The sequence below is a fragment of the Apis laboriosa genome, unplaced genomic scaffold (genome assembly GCF_014066325.1).
Source record: "Apis laboriosa isolate Shangri-la unplaced genomic scaffold, ASM1406632v1 scaffold27_cov151, whole genome shotgun sequence".
Lineage (NCBI taxonomy): Eukaryota > Metazoa > Arthropoda > Insecta > Hymenoptera > Apidae > Apis > Apis laboriosa.
The window spans coordinates 47,308-63,953 of record NW_025222633.1 but is presented as its reverse complement, the minus strand read 5'-3'; the positions used below and the strand labels follow the sequence as shown (position 1 = coordinate 63,953).

At 24.1% G+C, this 16,646-nt stretch overlaps 4 protein-coding genes and 1 long non-coding RNA gene across 7 annotated transcripts; 3 read left to right on the top strand and 2 right to left on the bottom strand.

Moving 5' to 3' along the window:
- Positions 1-27: 27 nt before the first annotated feature.
- LOC122714099 (transport and Golgi organization protein 11) lies at positions 28-2,118 on the top strand. The gene is made up of 5 exons (XM_043935128.1): positions 28-144; positions 656-886; positions 1,058-1,152; positions 1,276-1,427; positions 1,691-2,118. The coding sequence occupies exons 2-5, from the start codon at positions 661-663 to the stop codon at positions 1,899-1,901; spliced, it is 684 nt and encodes a 227-aa protein (XP_043791063.1). The 5' UTR covers positions 28-144; positions 656-660; the 3' UTR covers positions 1,902-2,118.
- A 2,108-nt stretch (positions 2,119-4,226) lies between these two features.
- On the top strand, positions 4,227-8,183 carry LOC122714058 (YTH domain-containing family protein 1). The gene is made up of 4 exons (XM_043935058.1): positions 4,227-4,569; positions 4,675-4,702; positions 5,927-7,575; positions 7,673-8,183. The coding sequence occupies exons 1-4, from the start codon at positions 4,534-4,536 to the stop codon at positions 7,718-7,720; spliced, it is 1,761 nt and encodes a 586-aa protein (XP_043790993.1). The 5' UTR covers positions 4,227-4,533; the 3' UTR covers positions 7,721-8,183.
- A 1,956-nt stretch (positions 8,184-10,139) lies between these two features.
- LOC122714082 (EF-hand domain-containing protein 1-like) lies at positions 10,140-12,716 on the bottom strand. The gene is given in 5 exon segments (XM_043935104.1): positions 10,140-11,196; positions 11,273-11,721; positions 11,915-12,237; positions 12,364-12,547; positions 12,550-12,716. Coding segments are annotated over 5 exon segments (1,989 nt in total). The 5' UTR covers positions 12,632-12,716; the 3' UTR covers positions 10,140-10,245.
- Positions 12,101-13,693, top strand: LOC122714084. The gene is made up of 3 exons (XR_006346572.1): positions 12,101-12,618; positions 12,960-13,115; positions 13,570-13,693. It is a non-coding gene; the product is annotated as an uncharacterized LOC122714084 (long non-coding RNA).
- Positions 12,837-16,338, bottom strand: LOC122714083 (sodium-dependent phosphate transporter 2). Of its 3 annotated transcripts, none has more exons than XM_043935105.1 (6): positions 15,443-16,338; positions 14,559-15,333; positions 14,262-14,468; positions 13,985-14,195; positions 13,262-13,902; positions 12,837-13,161 (listed from the first exon to the last, which is right to left on the bottom strand). In XM_043935105.1, the coding sequence occupies exons 2-6, from the start codon at positions 14,760-14,762 to the stop codon at positions 12,931-12,933; spliced, it is 1,494 nt and encodes a 497-aa protein (XP_043791040.1). In that variant the 5' UTR covers positions 14,763-15,333; positions 15,443-16,338; the 3' UTR covers positions 12,837-12,930. The 3 variants fall into 3 exon arrangements, with proteins under 3 accessions (XP_043791040.1, XP_043791041.1, XP_043791042.1); XM_043935106.1 differs by having other exon boundaries at positions 16,029-16,338; XM_043935107.1 differs by having other exon boundaries at positions 16,043-16,338.
- Between the last annotated feature and the right edge of the window lie 308 nt (positions 16,339-16,646).

The window sequence follows — 16,646 nt, the reverse complement described above, 5'->3', positions numbered from 1 at the left end:
TTTATTTCGGCGGGAATTAGAATCGATATATTTCTATATCGATTTATCTCGATATTATAATCTCGACTTTAGCAGATGAGTATAACATATATTGTCAACTTCGTGCGAAAGATTTGTGTTCAACGATCGAAAAGTTACAGAAAGGTAATTATTCAAACTTTAAGTATTTTACGCATATAATATTTTATTATAATATGTACTATTAATGATCTGATTTACAATATTCATTTGTTTTTATTTTATTAATGCTACGTAAAATTTAATCACATATTTTTTTATGTCGTCATTATATTTTTTCATTCTAGAGTAAAATTACTAAATACATATAATTTATTAAAATATTTATCGGACTATTTTATAACTATTTTCTTAATAATTAATAAAAATAAAAATAATTCTCATTTCTTAATTTTTTAAAATATAATTAATAAATAATTAATAAATAAAATATAATTTATTATATTTAATAAATAATAGTACTTTTCCACTTATATTAAATTTTATTTTTAATTTAGTTTTTAAGATAAAAATACTAAATTTATTGTTTTATTTATATATATTATTTTAAATAATAATTTTTATAACTCAGTATATAACAATTTCAATAAAAAATATAAAGAGATACAATTATAAATTTTGTTTTTAATTATTTTAGTTATAATGTCAAAAGCACATAGTCCTACTGTTTTCAATGGAGAAGCTGACAATTTTTATGACCCAAATTTTACTTTGGATATTAATAAAAGAATGCGTGTACCAAAAAGTATTCGTGTGAGCGGCGATTACACAGATGAAGAAATAAATGGTACAAATGGTTCTAATTGGAATCAGATAGTTGCAGGAGAAAAATTTGAAATGCATGTTCCAGATAGAATTTTAGTTGTTGGTAAATATTTAATGTTCATTAATGTTTATTTAATGTTTTACACATATATATTTATAAATATATTTACATATCAATTTTTATAATTAAATTATTTTTTTATTTAAAGTATTTTTTAAAATGATTAATTATAAAAAAATAAACAAAAATAATATTAATTCATCAAACATACAGGACAAGAACAGCATATTGGAACTAGAGCACCACCAAGAGAAATTACATTAGAAAATGCTGTTTTACCATCTGAACCAGGCATGGTTAGAGTACAGGTAAATATTTGAAATTTTTAAATATATCCAAATAAGAAAATTATTTTTAAATTTTATTTAATAAAGGCTTTCTCAATAATAAATATGTGAAATAATATCTAAAATTTTATATTATATTGATAGACTCCACCAAGGATTTTGACGTTGGATAATCATTATTTTCCGGCAGTTGATGAAGAGGAACCAAATTCCTTTTCAACTGAAACTAAGGATTCTTTAGTTTCTAGATCACATGGACAATATCCTACAGAAACACAAATAGTTAGGCATGCTAGGTAATAATTGTATAAAAAATAATTAATATTTTCTAATCTAATATAAAACTATATATACTATATATACAAAATAGATATATAACATTGATCATTTCAATTATTTTTATTATTTTTAAAGATATCATTTGCTAAATTTATATTAATACAAGAAATATATAAAACATTCTCCTTCTAAATTAAATTTAGCATAAAATATTAAAAGTTATGAGTTTATACTATATATTTTGTACTTTTATGAAAATATATGTAATTTTTTTTTCTAGAGAACAGACAGCTTCATATAATGCACTTAATGTTTCTGTTCCACCTAGTGAAGAGATACAACACTTACGTCGACAAGTAGGGAAATTAAATCGTCGAGTAATGGCTATTGAACTTGAAATGTTGCAGCGTCAACAAAGAGAAAAAATTTTATATGCATTAACATTAACATATTTAATTCTTAAAGCTTTTTCATGGTTAACAAGAAACTGAGTTTACATTAAGAAAGTATAAAAGATTTCTCTTGTGTGAAAAATGGTGCTGTTCATCCATATAATGCAAGATAGTCTATCAAAAGTCTCCTGTGTTTTAAGAAAAAATTTATAACCAAAGACTCTATATTGAGTATATGAAATTATAAAATGTTCAAAATAAATGTATTGTATATATTCAAAACTAAATAATTTTCAATATTTACATGAAAATATCATAATTAAATTTTTAAATATTTAACTTATAAAACCTAATTTGTTATATTTATATCTTTTATTATTTAAAATGAATTGAAACTTTTCCTTACTTACACTATTTCTTAATATATATAAGTATTGAATATATACTATACTAATTTTTTTTAAATAATTGAAGTTGAATATCTAAGTATATTTGTATAAAATAATTTGCATTAATTTCAAGTCAGAAAATGAATTTTTTTGACATTTATGTTAAAGATCTATTAAGAAATCCATTTTACACAAAAATGTAATATTTCAATATCAAAATAATAAACTGAAAACAAATATTAGATATAAGTACAGTATAATAAGTAATTGTAAATTTGTAAAAGTAACAAAAATGTTATGAAATTCTAGATATTGAAATTGAAATTTCGTTTCTTTTTCTTTATTTACTTTTTTTAATCATGTATAACTAAAAATATATTGTATCAATACATTGACAAAATTGTTAAAAATCGATTATTATAAATATTTAGAATAATAATACTAAGTTTGACACATTTTTTGTGGCTATGATATTCATTGTATATTTATATAATACAATATATTATGAAAAATGAATAAAATAGATATATAATAATTTTCTTTTATTTTATATATTATTTGTTTAATTTGTTAATAATTTATTATAACTTAGATTATAATGATTATAATGAATATTTCTAATTTTTTTTTTATAATTTATAATTAATATATTATATATTTATTATAAACATTGAGATTATAAATTATTTTTGAGATTTTGTTAGTTTCATAATTTGATCAAAATTTTTAAAATATATTGAAATTTAATAATCAGTTATTTTTTTTTTAATTAAAATAAATAAGACATATTTTCTTGTGTATTCTTATTTTTAATGTAATCAACAAATGTAAAAATAATCCATGTTAATAATAATTTTTTTATATAGTATGTTAACTGCATATCTAACAGTGAATAAATAAAATGACATTAATAATTTTACATTGATTTTATTAAATAATAATAATTTAATATTTATTATATATATATATATATATATTTATAATAAAAATAATAGTTAAAAATAATCACTACAAATATATACAAAATAACAGACAAATAGAAAATGCATTAATAAAATATTAAGTATTTATTTTATTATAATATTATTTCTTACATTATTCATTTGTTTTAAAATATTATTGATTGTTAAAAATGAATTATTCCATAATAAGTTATAATTATAAAAATTATTATTGTAAATGAATAAATTATTACTATTATTATAACGCAATTGATATTATTTTAACCTATTTATAATATTACATTTTTCTATATTTAAAAATTACTAAATATAATTTAATTTAAATTTAAAAATTAATTAAAAAAAATAATTTAAGATATTTCAATAAATATATTTGTTTTATATATATATATATATATATTGTTATATATGATATTATATATAATATTTTTACTATATTAAATTAATGATTTATTTTTTTCGTTCTATAATAAAAAGAAAAAATTAAACATTATTTTTTTATATCACTTGTACAATAATATTTTGAAAAATATTTATAATATTACATCAATAAATTAAATATAATAATATAATTAAAAATTTTATAAATTATTAAAGTTTTACACTTTTCTTACAAACATTAATATTATAAAATCACTTAAAATTTTTATATAAAATTTATATAAATTTATGTAATATTTATATAATAATACATAATATAAGTATATATAATATTTTTTTATTTATGAAAATATTATATTATATATTGTGTAAATTAATTCTTCGTTAATGTATAAGTATAAAATAGATTTATTATAATACGAAACACGACCATACTCAACATTGATTCTCTAGCTCTAATACCGTAGTAAGAACTAGTAAATATGAACATAAAAAAAATGTTTATGGTATGTAATAAAAAAGATATTAACATTTAATAACGATAAATTTAAAAACTACATATAAAAATATTGCAAAGAAAGATTTTTTATTTAATTTATGATTCAATTACATTGTAAAATAAACATTATTTAAAGAAGTCATATAGGGACCTTATCGTTGCGAATGTTAGACAATCTGTTAATATATACGAGAGGTCAGTGCACGTCACGTAGTTATTATTCGGAGTTGAGAATTCTGTGCAAATTTATTTGTCTCGAAGTGTAACAAAAAGAATTCCTGAGACTCTCTCGCGGCAAGACATTACAGGAAGAAACGCGGAGGTCTCAGGTATAGCGAATTTTAAAGTTGAAGATTTCTCTTTAGAAAGAAGTGCCCGCGTACTTGAGTGGTATAACGCTGTTGTATGTAATTGTGGTATTGCGTTTGAAAACTTTATTTTATTAAGGCACAGCCGTCTATTTGGCGTCTGTGAAGGGCAGACAGAGTGTGTGACAGGTTATGTCAACTGGATTGGCAGGTGCTGTTTCAAATCAGGTCAGTGTGTTGACTTGCTACCACACCGCTATACTGCAGATACTTACCTTTCACTGAAGACAGCCATTCTAAATTTTGTATATTTTTCCATGCAACGGAATGCAGCGGATGAAAGGACAAACCAACAGTCAAGGTGAGATTTCCTATCCTCATACAATTTTTTAAATATTTCATTTAGTAATGTTCTTTGTAAGATATAGTTCATTATAGAAGTTAAACAGTTAAATATATGATTGCATAGATTTTTTTATTTAAAAAAAATATTTAGATTTTATATTTATTGTATGCAATTTTTTCAATAAAGTTTGATATCACGATAAATTGAAGTCTGCATTTTTTTAACTAATATAAAATTTTATTATCTATATTTTTAGCTGATTTCTATATAAGTATAGTATATACATAGTGCATTAACCTATCTATGCTTTAGTATATATTTGAATATGTTTGGTTACTAATAGAATTATTTAAACTTTATTAATTTATTATTTATTTTTTAAGTATATTTAAAATTATTTTTTTTTATATATATGTTACAATTAATATTAAATAGAAATCTTAAAATAATCTTAAAATAATATGCTTATATCGACGGCGTAATACGATAAGTGAAATATTTAAAATATTACATAATTTTTTTTAGTGAAAAATTGAAATTATCAATTTATCAAAATTATTTCATATAAATTATAATTATTAAATTTGAAAAAATTAGTATATTATGTATTATAATTAATATTTTCCTATAATATTTAAAATATTATAATAGAGAATCATTTTTAATTATCTGTTATTTAATATTTTCTTTATTTAGCATGAATATCTTCCTAAAAGATAAAAACCTACAAAAAAACATACTTATATTAATTATAATTTATCTTATTTTTATTTATTATGATATTTAATATATCAAAATTTATATATATAGTTTATTAATTATTTGAAAAAAATTTATACAAGTTAAGAAAAAATATAAAAAAAATTATTTTTATTTTAATAAAAAAATTTTTTAATTTTTTAATAATAATTTTTATTATGTTATGTAGTCTATTACTATTACTATTATATATAATTATTACTACTTTTAAATTATCATAAAAATATTTATTACATTTTATTAAATGTAAATTATATGTTTTTTATGATATTTAATTATTAAATATATATAGTTTTATTATATTAATTATTATATATTAAATATAATAATTATTATATATTAAAATAACTAAATTGTTATTATATATTAAAATATTATTTTAATTAGAAATTGTTTAAGTTTTTGAAAAATCAATTTTATATAACTTTATCAAGAAGAATTCATGTCACATATTAATAAAATAAAATTTCATACTGATAGTGAGCAATGGTCCTAAAGAACACCAGCAGCAGGCACAGACAGATCATGCTGGTGGAGAAGATTCTGGATTTGATTCATGGAGAGGAGGCAACAGTACACATCATTCAAGTTATCCAATTGGGACTGGTGACCCATATAGTCCTTATTATGCAGGTACTTCATTCCCTTATCAAACATTTGGTGCTGGGGATGGTACTTGGTCAAATGGAACAGATCCCGTTGCATTTCTTTCTGGCTATGGAGGTCAAATAGGTCATGATGCATATGGCATGGATGGAATGTTCTCTGCTAGTGCAGGAGGTGGTTTTAGTACATTTGGTCAACCTGCTTTTAATTACTTTCATGGAAATGGTGATTTTAGTGCTTGGGGCACTCCAAGAAAAACACGCTATGAAGATTATTATCAGGCTCCACGTGGAAATGAAAATTATCCAACACCTAGTAATGCAGAAATTAAGACTATTGAACAAAGTGTGCAAGGTTTGTCACTAGGAAGTGGTGAAGTTCCACGTCAAGATCAGCAAACTTCATCAAATCAATCAATAAAGTCAGAAACAAAAGAACCTAGAAAAATAACATGGGCAAGTGTTGCAAGTCAACCTGCAAAGCCTGTTCCTCCACTTTCATCTTCTCAAGGAATGAAAAAAAAGGCTGGAATGCCACCACCACCTATTGTGCCAGGAAAACATAATATGGACATTGGAACATGGGGTGAAGGTAAATCATCTGCACCTCCTCCAACAGCACCTCCACCACCACAAGTACAGCCTCCTATTCCACCACCTCCACCATTGGCTCAGAGACAAAGACCTCCTCCTCCTCCACCATGTTGGAATAGACAACCTACAACACCTCCATCACCACCACAATCACAGATTCATATGCCTCCACAACAACAACAACAACAACAACAGCAACAGCAACAGCAGCAACAACTACAGCCACAACAACAGCAAATTACACAATCACAGTCACATCCTGTTTTAGATGAATTAAAAGTAAAAAATGATTATAATCCTGTAGAATTTGATGAAACTGCTCCTGGAGCTAGGTTTTTTGTAATCAAGTCTTATTCTGAAGATGATATTCATAGATCCATTAAATATGAGATTTGGTGTAGTACTGAACATGGTAATAAAAGATTGGATCAAGCATATAAAGAAGCCAGTCGTGAAGGTGCACCTTTATATTTATTCTTTTCTGTTAATGGATCTGGTCACTTTTGTGGTATGGCACAAATGGTGTCACCTGTTGATTATAAAAGCAACAGTTCTGTATGGTCTCAAGATAAATGGAAAGGTCAATTTCGTGTACGTTGGATTTATGTCAAAGATGTTCCTAATGTGCAACTTCGTCACATTAGACTAGAAAACAATGAGAATAAACCAGTGACTAATTCAAGGGATGCACAGGAAGTCCCTCATGCAAAAGGTGTAACAGTGCTACGTATATTACATACTTATCGGCATTCAACTAGTATTTTTGATGATTTTGGACATTATGAGCGTAAACAAGCAGAAGAAGATCAGCGTAAAGCTCCAGCAAATGCTATACAACATCATCATTCTTCCAATCATAGAAATAGAGGACATTCAGATTTATCAAGGGATCATCATTCTCATCAATCGCATTTACATCATCAACGCAAAGTAAGTAACAACATATTTTAAAAGTTCCAAATTAATTAGCATAAAATTTGTATTTTCTTTTGGGGGGGGGGATAAATAATATATTCTATCATTATAGGATCGAGATGGTGGTCGTGGTAGAGGCAGAGGAGGTTCACGCCAGTAGCAATGGATACAACAAAAATATAATACTGTTCATAATAGTAATCATCATAAAGAAAGCACGCTACGACTAATTATCGTCTTACTACTTATCTTTGCTTTCTTGGATACACAAAAGGCTTCTAATTCCTGTGACAAAACTTTCATTATTGAGACTATTTCCTTCTGTTAAATAATCAACTTGTATGATAATTAGCGTCGCGTCGGCATCATGAATATTATCTAATCGTAACTACTATGAAGAGGAACGCAATTCAATTTCAAGGGATATTGGGTAACCTTGCTGAGTTGTAAGCATATAGTGTGGTGTTGCGTGCTATTCATCGAAAGGTGTTTCTTAAACGTACAAATTAAAAATGAAAGAAAAAAAGAAATATGGAACAGAAGAAAAAACTGTAATATGTGGACTAATCCTTGTAAAATGCTTAAACTTTTGTTGATAATGAAAAATCTATGCGAGAACAATATTATAAGCAAGTGTCATTTAAATCAATTACCATTTTAAACTTTGATGGACATATAACCTGGTGCCTGTGGCTGAAAGAGCTCACCTTTCTTTGTTATAAAGGTGCAAGGGCTTATTACGACGTTTTAAGTTTATGTGTAACAATTATGCTTGATCATTGGATAATAATAGAAATTATTGTCAACTGATTATTTTATGCATATTCTATATCTCTATATTGCAAATTATATATATAATATATATATTATTATAAATATATATTATATTATATATATTACATATATTAATTATATATATTATATATAATGAATATATATAATGTATATAAATATATATATAATATATTAATATATAATATATATATTACCTATTATATTATATTATATCATTATATTATTCATGGACTGCAAAAATGATCTAAAATATTATATGACAAAAAAAATATTATAGTTATTCTATAATAGTAACATATACAATAATGATCATTATTGTATTATTTTATGAAAATTTCATAAGATTCTTATTGTTAAAATTGACTGTTACTTTATTTTATTTTAATGTTTGATACATTTTTGTCATGATTTCATTATTTTATAAATTCAAGTTGTTTTTATTGAAATAGAAATTTTGTGTTTTTGTATATTTGAAAGAAAAATGTACACTTTTTCATGCCCATTAGAAAAAAGATCCTTTAGTAGTAATATTAGAAAAAATTTAAACCATTTTTCACAAATTATATATAGAAAATTAAACATTAATATAAAAAACTGCTTAAATAATATGGATTTAGTAATCTAAAATACATGAAATAATAAATTTTATTCTAGATTTGATTACTTTATTAATAATTATGTATACATTTACATATAATTATACGTAGAAATTAATTTGTAGAAAATGATAAAAAAAAAACAGAAAAATAATGAAATTTGTTTTTTAAATTTTATAAGAATTATATTTCATTGCGCAAATTAAAAGCATGTTATAAATAATAAGATTTTATACAAGATTTAATCATAAAATAGTAATATAAAATTTTCATTTAATTTTATTTTTTCAAAAAATCGTACAAAATTTATGAAAGAATTATATTATTATAATTTTGTAATATTACTTAAATAATTACTTTTGCATATATAATTAATAACAAGTACAATAACAAATACAATTAGTAACAAAAAAGAGAATAACGTACGAGAAAAATTTTTTTTATTTCTATATTGTGAATATTTCAGAACTAAATACATTTTATTATTTCAGAAGTAAATTATTTTATTAAACTAATGTATCAATGTTAAAATTTTTTAGCCAATGTTTTTGAATTATTTCAGTTTATTTAAAATGGAATAAATTACTCATAGATATTAATATTTGAATAACTAGAAATAATTAAATGTAAACTAAACTATATTAAATTTTCGTATTTTACAGTCAAGCAATACTTAAAAGATTTTATTAAACAACTTGCTAAAAACTATTTTATGAAAAATTTAAATTTAATATTAACAATAATTTCTTTTTCAATATTTTAAAATTTTGTTTAGATTCCAAAGATTTATCTAAACTTTATTTTTATTTTATGATTAATAAATCATATGCATACAAACATGTGCATCATATGCATATGTATACAAACTGCATATCTGTATATTATTATTACATTATAATATGCAGACATACAAATAGTATATTTGATAATGTATCATATTGTTTAGTATTTACTAGTATTTACGTTGTATGATCGTATTTGATTAAATGTTGAATTGAACTATGAATTTTAATATTCACATGAACTATACCATGTATACAGACAATGAATTTTCTAGAAAATATGATTTATTCAATTTAGTTTTGATTTTGTAGTCGAAACATAATAAAAAATAATAAATAATTACATTCAACGTAATATATATATACGATATTTATTTTTCATAATTATATCTTGTATTTTATTAATATAGTTTAAAAAACTTGAATTAAAAAAAATCTTTAGTTGCGATAAATTAATGTATGCAGATTCGTTAAAAATATTATGTTGAATGTAATTATTGATAGGAATAATATTATTGTTCCACTTCATCATCCCATGTTATTCGCTTTTTTATTTTATTTTCGGTAAATATATTTGGACATTGTTGAGATAATTGTGTAGGTTTTGTTGCTAAATTTGGGCAAAGTTCTTCTGGTGGTGGTGTACGTGGTCTTAATTCACCATGTTCTCCTTCATATTTACACTTAGTTTGAGCTTCAAAATGTTCCACACATTCTTCCATATCAATATCTCTTTTAATACTAACTTCAGCCGGTTTTATCGACTGTAGTTTCATATCCTCCTTATCTTGAATTTTTTTGGTCTCTACTTTTATATCATCAAAAAGTAAATTCTGTTTGACTAAATAATTACGAATGCTATTTCGTACTTCTAGTGGAAACTTTTCAGGATTTGTTTCAATATAACGATATACAAAGAGATCAGTACCAGTTATGATGAAATAATGATTAAAAATATTAATTTTTGCACCAATATAAAAATCTTGAGGAGTATAATATTCTGGATCATCTCTTCCAGTTTTCGGTTTTGGAACCAGTGTAGCTCTGAGAAAACAACCTTCGCGACGTCCTGAATTACGTTTTTCAAGTTCTTGTATGAGTATTGTACCATTACTTAAACTATATTCTAAAATGAAATCGCGATTTTTGTCTTCTGGATGTATCACATCCATTTGCATAGAATAACGTAATTTTTTAGGAAAATTAACAAGTTGTCGAATAACATCTTTTTTAGGACGTTCTGGTATAAATGATAAACAAGAAGCGTAAGTATCTTCAGGTGTACCGAAAATTATATGCGGTGGTGATTTAAATTCCGGTAAGATCGTAACATCATCTTCTGTTGGAAGAGGAATTTTTTCTGGTTGTATTATTCCTAACATATCTGAATAATATTTCCGTGTGAAAGAATCACAATCATGTAAAAGAAATCGTCGATTAAATATAAAAATCGTATTTCCTATCTGCAATAAAAAAAATTATAAGTAGAAAAAATAATTAAAAGAATATTGATATTTTTAAAATTATTTATAAACTGACTAAAAAATCTTTTGGTGTATAATATTCGGTAATCTCTGGATCGCCGTATTCCATATATATAGCTGGATACGACAATGGTAAATTTTTCCAATCTTTTGGTACTTTCATTCTTTTTAATAACATTGGTACAGGATCTTTTCCGCTATTGGGTTTCTGTATTTCACGAACAGCTATCGTATCGTCCGTCAAGAAATATGTAATATGATAAACATCATTATTCCAGGTTGCAATAAACAATAATACCATTTTATCATATTCTAAAAACCGCCGTCTAACATCATCAGGAATTTTTGTAATACATGTTGATATTTTCTGTTTATCTTTTCTTAGTTCTATATAAGGATCTATAGGAGATTCTTCCTTATCTCCAACATCTATTCCTTGACTATTTAAAAATTCTCTAGTAAATAAGTCACAATCAGTAATGTGATAAACTACACCATAAATACCTGCAAATAATAAAAATTAATTAATTATAAACACACAGTTAATATATAAAAATCTGTAAAGAACAAATATGAATATATTGTTATTTAGTTAATAAGATAAATTGAATAAAATTTGGGAGTCTTTATTGTTTTTTAATAAACAATATTTGTGGGAAGCACATATCATCATATGTAAAGATATTTATTAACTTACATATATCAATTCCAATATTAAAATCTTTCCAATGAAATGTATCGCCATTTACATTTTTTACAATTTTATTGCGTCTAACAAGTTTTCCTTGTTGAAAGCCAGCATTATTAACTGTCGGTTCAATAATACATAAAGTATCATCTTCCAAATAATATAATATATTAACATGACGTATACGGAAATGTTCGTCTGGAGAGTTAAATACACTTTGGCGAAAAAATGCTTTAAAGCAAAGACATTTTTGCGCAAAATGCACATAATGTGGAATAAATTGTCCATATGCATATTGTTTTACGCGACCATATGTTAATGATGGATCATAACTAAATATTAATTAATATTATTAATTAACGAAGTTTAAAATTTATATTAAATTTAAAAAATATTTTAAAGATTAGATTTTATAAAAATGAAAGTTATATTTTTGCATTTATATTTATTTATCTTACTGTGCAGAATCTTCTTCTTTTACATATGCACTAGATGCAACATCTATTGGTCTTCCTCCAATTCCAGCGTTTCTATCACGTACTACACGATAACCATTTAAAAAATGAAATTTTTGTAATAATCTATAGTCTTTGATCTTTAAAAAGATATGTTTTCACTTAAATTTCATTCTAATATGATAATTATAATAATTAATTTATAAGTATTTTGCTGACTTACGCTTGGATCTTGAAATCTATAACCTGGTAAAAGTGGTAGGTTTTCCATATCAAAAATGTTTAATAAAATATGTATTTAAAAGACATTTTTATAGAATATTAAATTGTATAGTTACTAATTTGATTTGGTTTCTATAACAACACTAATTGATATTGATGTAACAACTTTAATTTTTATTTCATGTAACTTTTTGTTATAAAAGTATATAATAAAATATTTAATATAACTATAGATAAAGAATAACTAAGTCAAATTATATTTGATCGTTTATTTTTGCATAAATTATTGACAACAGTAGCATTGGATGGTTTTCACTAAAATGGATTAGTTGTTCTGATAATGAAGAGTCACAAACTAATTATTTCCTTAAAAATAGCCATACATCCTGCAGACAAGCAGCCAGCCACTGGTACAGTAATTAACCATGCAAATGCAATATTACGAAATAATTTCCATGAAACTCCCTCACCACCATGTGAAGCCCATCCTACACAGACAACAGATCCGACTTTGCAATGAGTTGTTGACACAGGTAAACCAGCCTTACTTGCCAACAAAACTGTTACTGCTGCTCCTAGCTATAATTCATGTGTAATTAATAATAATTAATCAAAATAAATATTATTTTGTTTTATAATTTGTTTTATATTATTATTATAATTATAAAATATATATGACCTCTATAGTAAATCCAGTAGTTGGTGTAATACGTGCTAAATCTTGTCCTAAAGTTTGTATCACCCTGCGTCCCCATACCCAAAGACCAGTTGATATGCCTAAACCACCATAAAGTAATATAAGCAATGGAGTTTCTGCTTCTTGTCTAGCTGATCCTTCTGCATATATAGCCCAAAGTGCAATAAGTGGACCAATTGCATTACTGACATCATTACCACCATGAGCAAAACTGCCAAATGCTGCAGTTAATACTTGCAAAAATGCAAAAAGTTTAGATATTTCTGGTGGTTCTTCGTTTTTCTTTTCAGTTTCAATTTGAGCACCCTCAGTATCTGATCCTGCTACCATTAAGAGAGGACTTGCACTGCTATTGCCTCGTAATTTTGGCGCTACTTCTTTTGCATTACCATTACTACTACTACTACATGGGGCTTCAGAAATAACAGATAGTGCTGTTGTTTCTTTTTTATTACAGGTACCAAATTTAGTTGTTGTTGTTTTTTCGTTGCTACTTAATGAAAGTAATATTGTTTTTCTTTGCCATGGTACAACAAATAAATAAACAATGATAGCTGAAAATGAACCAAAACCTAATGCAGCAAGTAAACTACCCCACCATGGCACTTGATCTAACATCAAAACTGAAACAGATAAAAATAAAATAATATTTGATTTAAATAAATAATGTTAATTTATTAAAATACAAATATAAAATTTATTTACGTTTAGGTCCATCATGTACTACTGACATAATATTAATAGCAACAGTGAGTCCATATGCTAATGGGAGAATATAAAGACCTTGTTCTAAAGGTTTATTAGATTCAAATACTGATTTTCTTAGAACCCAAAATATAGCACCTGATACAATTCCACTAAGTACAGGACTTGCAAACCAAGAAGCTGCTATATTTGCAAGAGCTATCCATTTGACCTATAAACATACTTATTATGAAATATTCTTTATTTATTTTAAAATTAATACAGTAATTTTACTAACCCCTGCAGTACCTTTACAGACAAGTGAAAAACCAACTGTAGCACCAACAATGGAATGTGTTCCAGAAATAGGTAATCGCAAAGCTGTTGCTAGTATTAACCAGATACCAGATCCAGCTAAACTAGATAATGCTCCTACCATTAATTCTTTTTCTTGGCCTTCATATAATGTCACATCTAATATGCCTTTCCTCATAGTATCAGAAACCTAAAGCAAGTATCAATTGATATATTTTGAATAATATTATAATATATATTATGAAATAAAATTTATAAAATATATAAATTTTTAAAATACCTTATAGCCAATGAGTACAGCCCCAGCAATTTCAAAGATAGTTGCTAAAATACAAGCTTGAAATATCGTAAGTACTCCTGCACCAACACTTGTTCCAAAACTATTTGCGACATCATTTGCTCCGATTCCAAATGCCAAAATAAAGGCCACTAAGAATCCAACCACTACTATCCATACCAAGTTTTCATCATACGGTATGCTCATTTTTATTTACCTAATAACTATTTTCTTTGAGCTATTAATATATAGGTTTTTTTTTTATTTTTATACATTTGTCAGTAGAGTAATATCATTATAAAGTGTTCTCTTGTCATATTGTTTGTAGATTATAATTATCAAATTAGAGAACATAGATTAGGGAAGAATTTCCAGTTTCATTTGCTATATAGTCATATGTAAATACTTATAAATCAGAATATATTTCTCCATTTATATTTAAATTTTTATATATGTATATATTAGATGTATATATATATATATATATATATTTTTACATATATATGTCTAATATTTTTATTTTACTTCTAAAACAATCAATTTTATAACTTTGTACACACAGCAGAGGTAGTATTTTGGCGCAGCACCTGATATATGTAGCATTGTTTTTTTCATACAATAACATATAATTAGAATGCTTAATAGCATCAAGTTATTGTGTAAACTTGCTAAATGTTTTATTTTGTATTAAATATAAAATATTATAATCAATTTTATAAAGATTCAATATCAGCGATTTTCTTCTTTGAAAGTACACTGATTGCTGTTTTTCCGGCATCTGCAATTAACCAAATATTTGATGCAATATATATGGATTCTTTAAATTCGCCATATAAAATATAAAAATTCTTAAGAATAATGCAAATATTTTTTTAATATTTAATTACCTTCGTATACACATTGTAATTATATTAAAATGATGTCTAAACAACGAAGTATTTCAATATCCATAAAAAAAATTTAAGTGTTATGCTAAAATAATTTATCAATTTTCTCACGTTTGATTTCGAAAGGATGATGTTGTTATCTTTTCTCCTTTCACGTAGTAACACTTGATATTTCGATTAAAATACACAATTCTAATAAAATTAACTTAAACGAACATTTTTCTTTTTCTTCTTATACGTATGATTGAAAATGAAAATTCAATCCGTTACAAAAGAGATATAGATACGAGTACAAGGAAAATTTGAAGATAACGTATTATTTTTACAAAATGTATGAATAAAAAAAAAATAATTGTTTAGAATAATTAAAGTTTTTAACTGTACTATATACAACAATATTTTATGTTGTATTTCTCAATTATCACTATTTGTTTCATTCTTTATACGATCTTTCATGTAGGTTTTTAGGCATTTTAAAACTTTCCTTTTAAAAACTCAATATATATTATATACTCAAAAAATATAAAAAAAATATTTAAATTTATTAAGAAAAAAAAGAAAAAATTAAAATATATTTTTTACTCACAAAACTCAAATTACTTTGTATAAATCTTTAGTAATTGGGGATGCCGCTCAGATCCGCGTGGGGGTGAAATATTGATCCGCCATTTGCCCGCGAAACTCTTATAAATAATCGCAAAAATTATTTACTACATCGCAAATCTTTTATATATAAATGATGAACAATTGATTCTATCTTTCATCATTCTATCATCATTCTGGAATTTTAAGGATTTATATTTATTATTATTGCGTTTATTAACAGTGTATTACGCATTAATTGTACAAAGCAAATTTAAAAGGAATAATGAATGAATCATTGTATAAAAGATGTTAAATGTATCAATTGATACAAACATAATTATTAATAATCATTTTTTTCTATACATATTGGGAATAAAAATATCCAAACATCAAAATCACAATTAAACATTATTAACAATTATATAACTAATTATATAATTATATTATTATTAATAATTATATAACTTAAATAATTGATATTTACGATATAATAAAAGATATATTTAATGCAAATAAAATATATATAATAATTAAAGAAATATAAAATAAATTGTAATGTATACAATATATATATAATAAACATAAATAAATGCACAATAATTTATTTAGTTTTTAATAT

Bases quoted from the DNA above. Each gene is read 5' to 3' on its own strand.
- LOC122714099 (XM_043935128.1), top strand. From the start codon at position 661: ATGTCAAAAGCACATAGTCCTACTGTTTTCAATGGAGAAGCTGACAAT. The intron at 1,153-1,275 runs GTAAATATTTGA...TTATATTGATAG, and splicing joins CAGGCATGGTTAGAGTACAG to ACTCCACCAAGGATTTTGAC. The intron at 1,428-1,690 runs GTAATAATTGTA...TTTTTTTTCTAG, and splicing joins CAAATAGTTAGGCATGCTAG to AGAACAGACAGCTTCATATA.
- LOC122714058 (XM_043935058.1), top strand. From the start codon at position 4,534: ATGTCAACTGGATTGGCAGGTGCTGTTTCAAATCAG. The intron at 4,570-4,674 runs GTCAGTGTGTTG...AACGGAATGCAG, and splicing joins CAGGTGCTGTTTCAAATCAG to CGGATGAAAGGACAAACCAA. The intron at 7,576-7,672 runs GTAAGTAACAAC...CTATCATTATAG, and splicing joins ATTTACATCATCAACGCAAA to GATCGAGATGGTGGTCGTGG.
- LOC122714083 (XM_043935105.1), bottom strand. From the start codon at position 14,762: ATGAGCATACCGTATGATGAAAACTTGGTATGGATAGTAGTGGTTGGA. The intron at 14,469-14,558 runs GTATTTTAAAAA...TACTTGCTTTAG, and splicing joins CTGTACTCATTGGCTATAAG to GTTTCTGATACTATGAGGAA. The intron at 13,903-13,984 runs GTAAATAAATTT...TATCTGTTTCAG, and splicing joins AGTACATGATGGACCTAAAC to TTTTGATGTTAGATCAAGTG.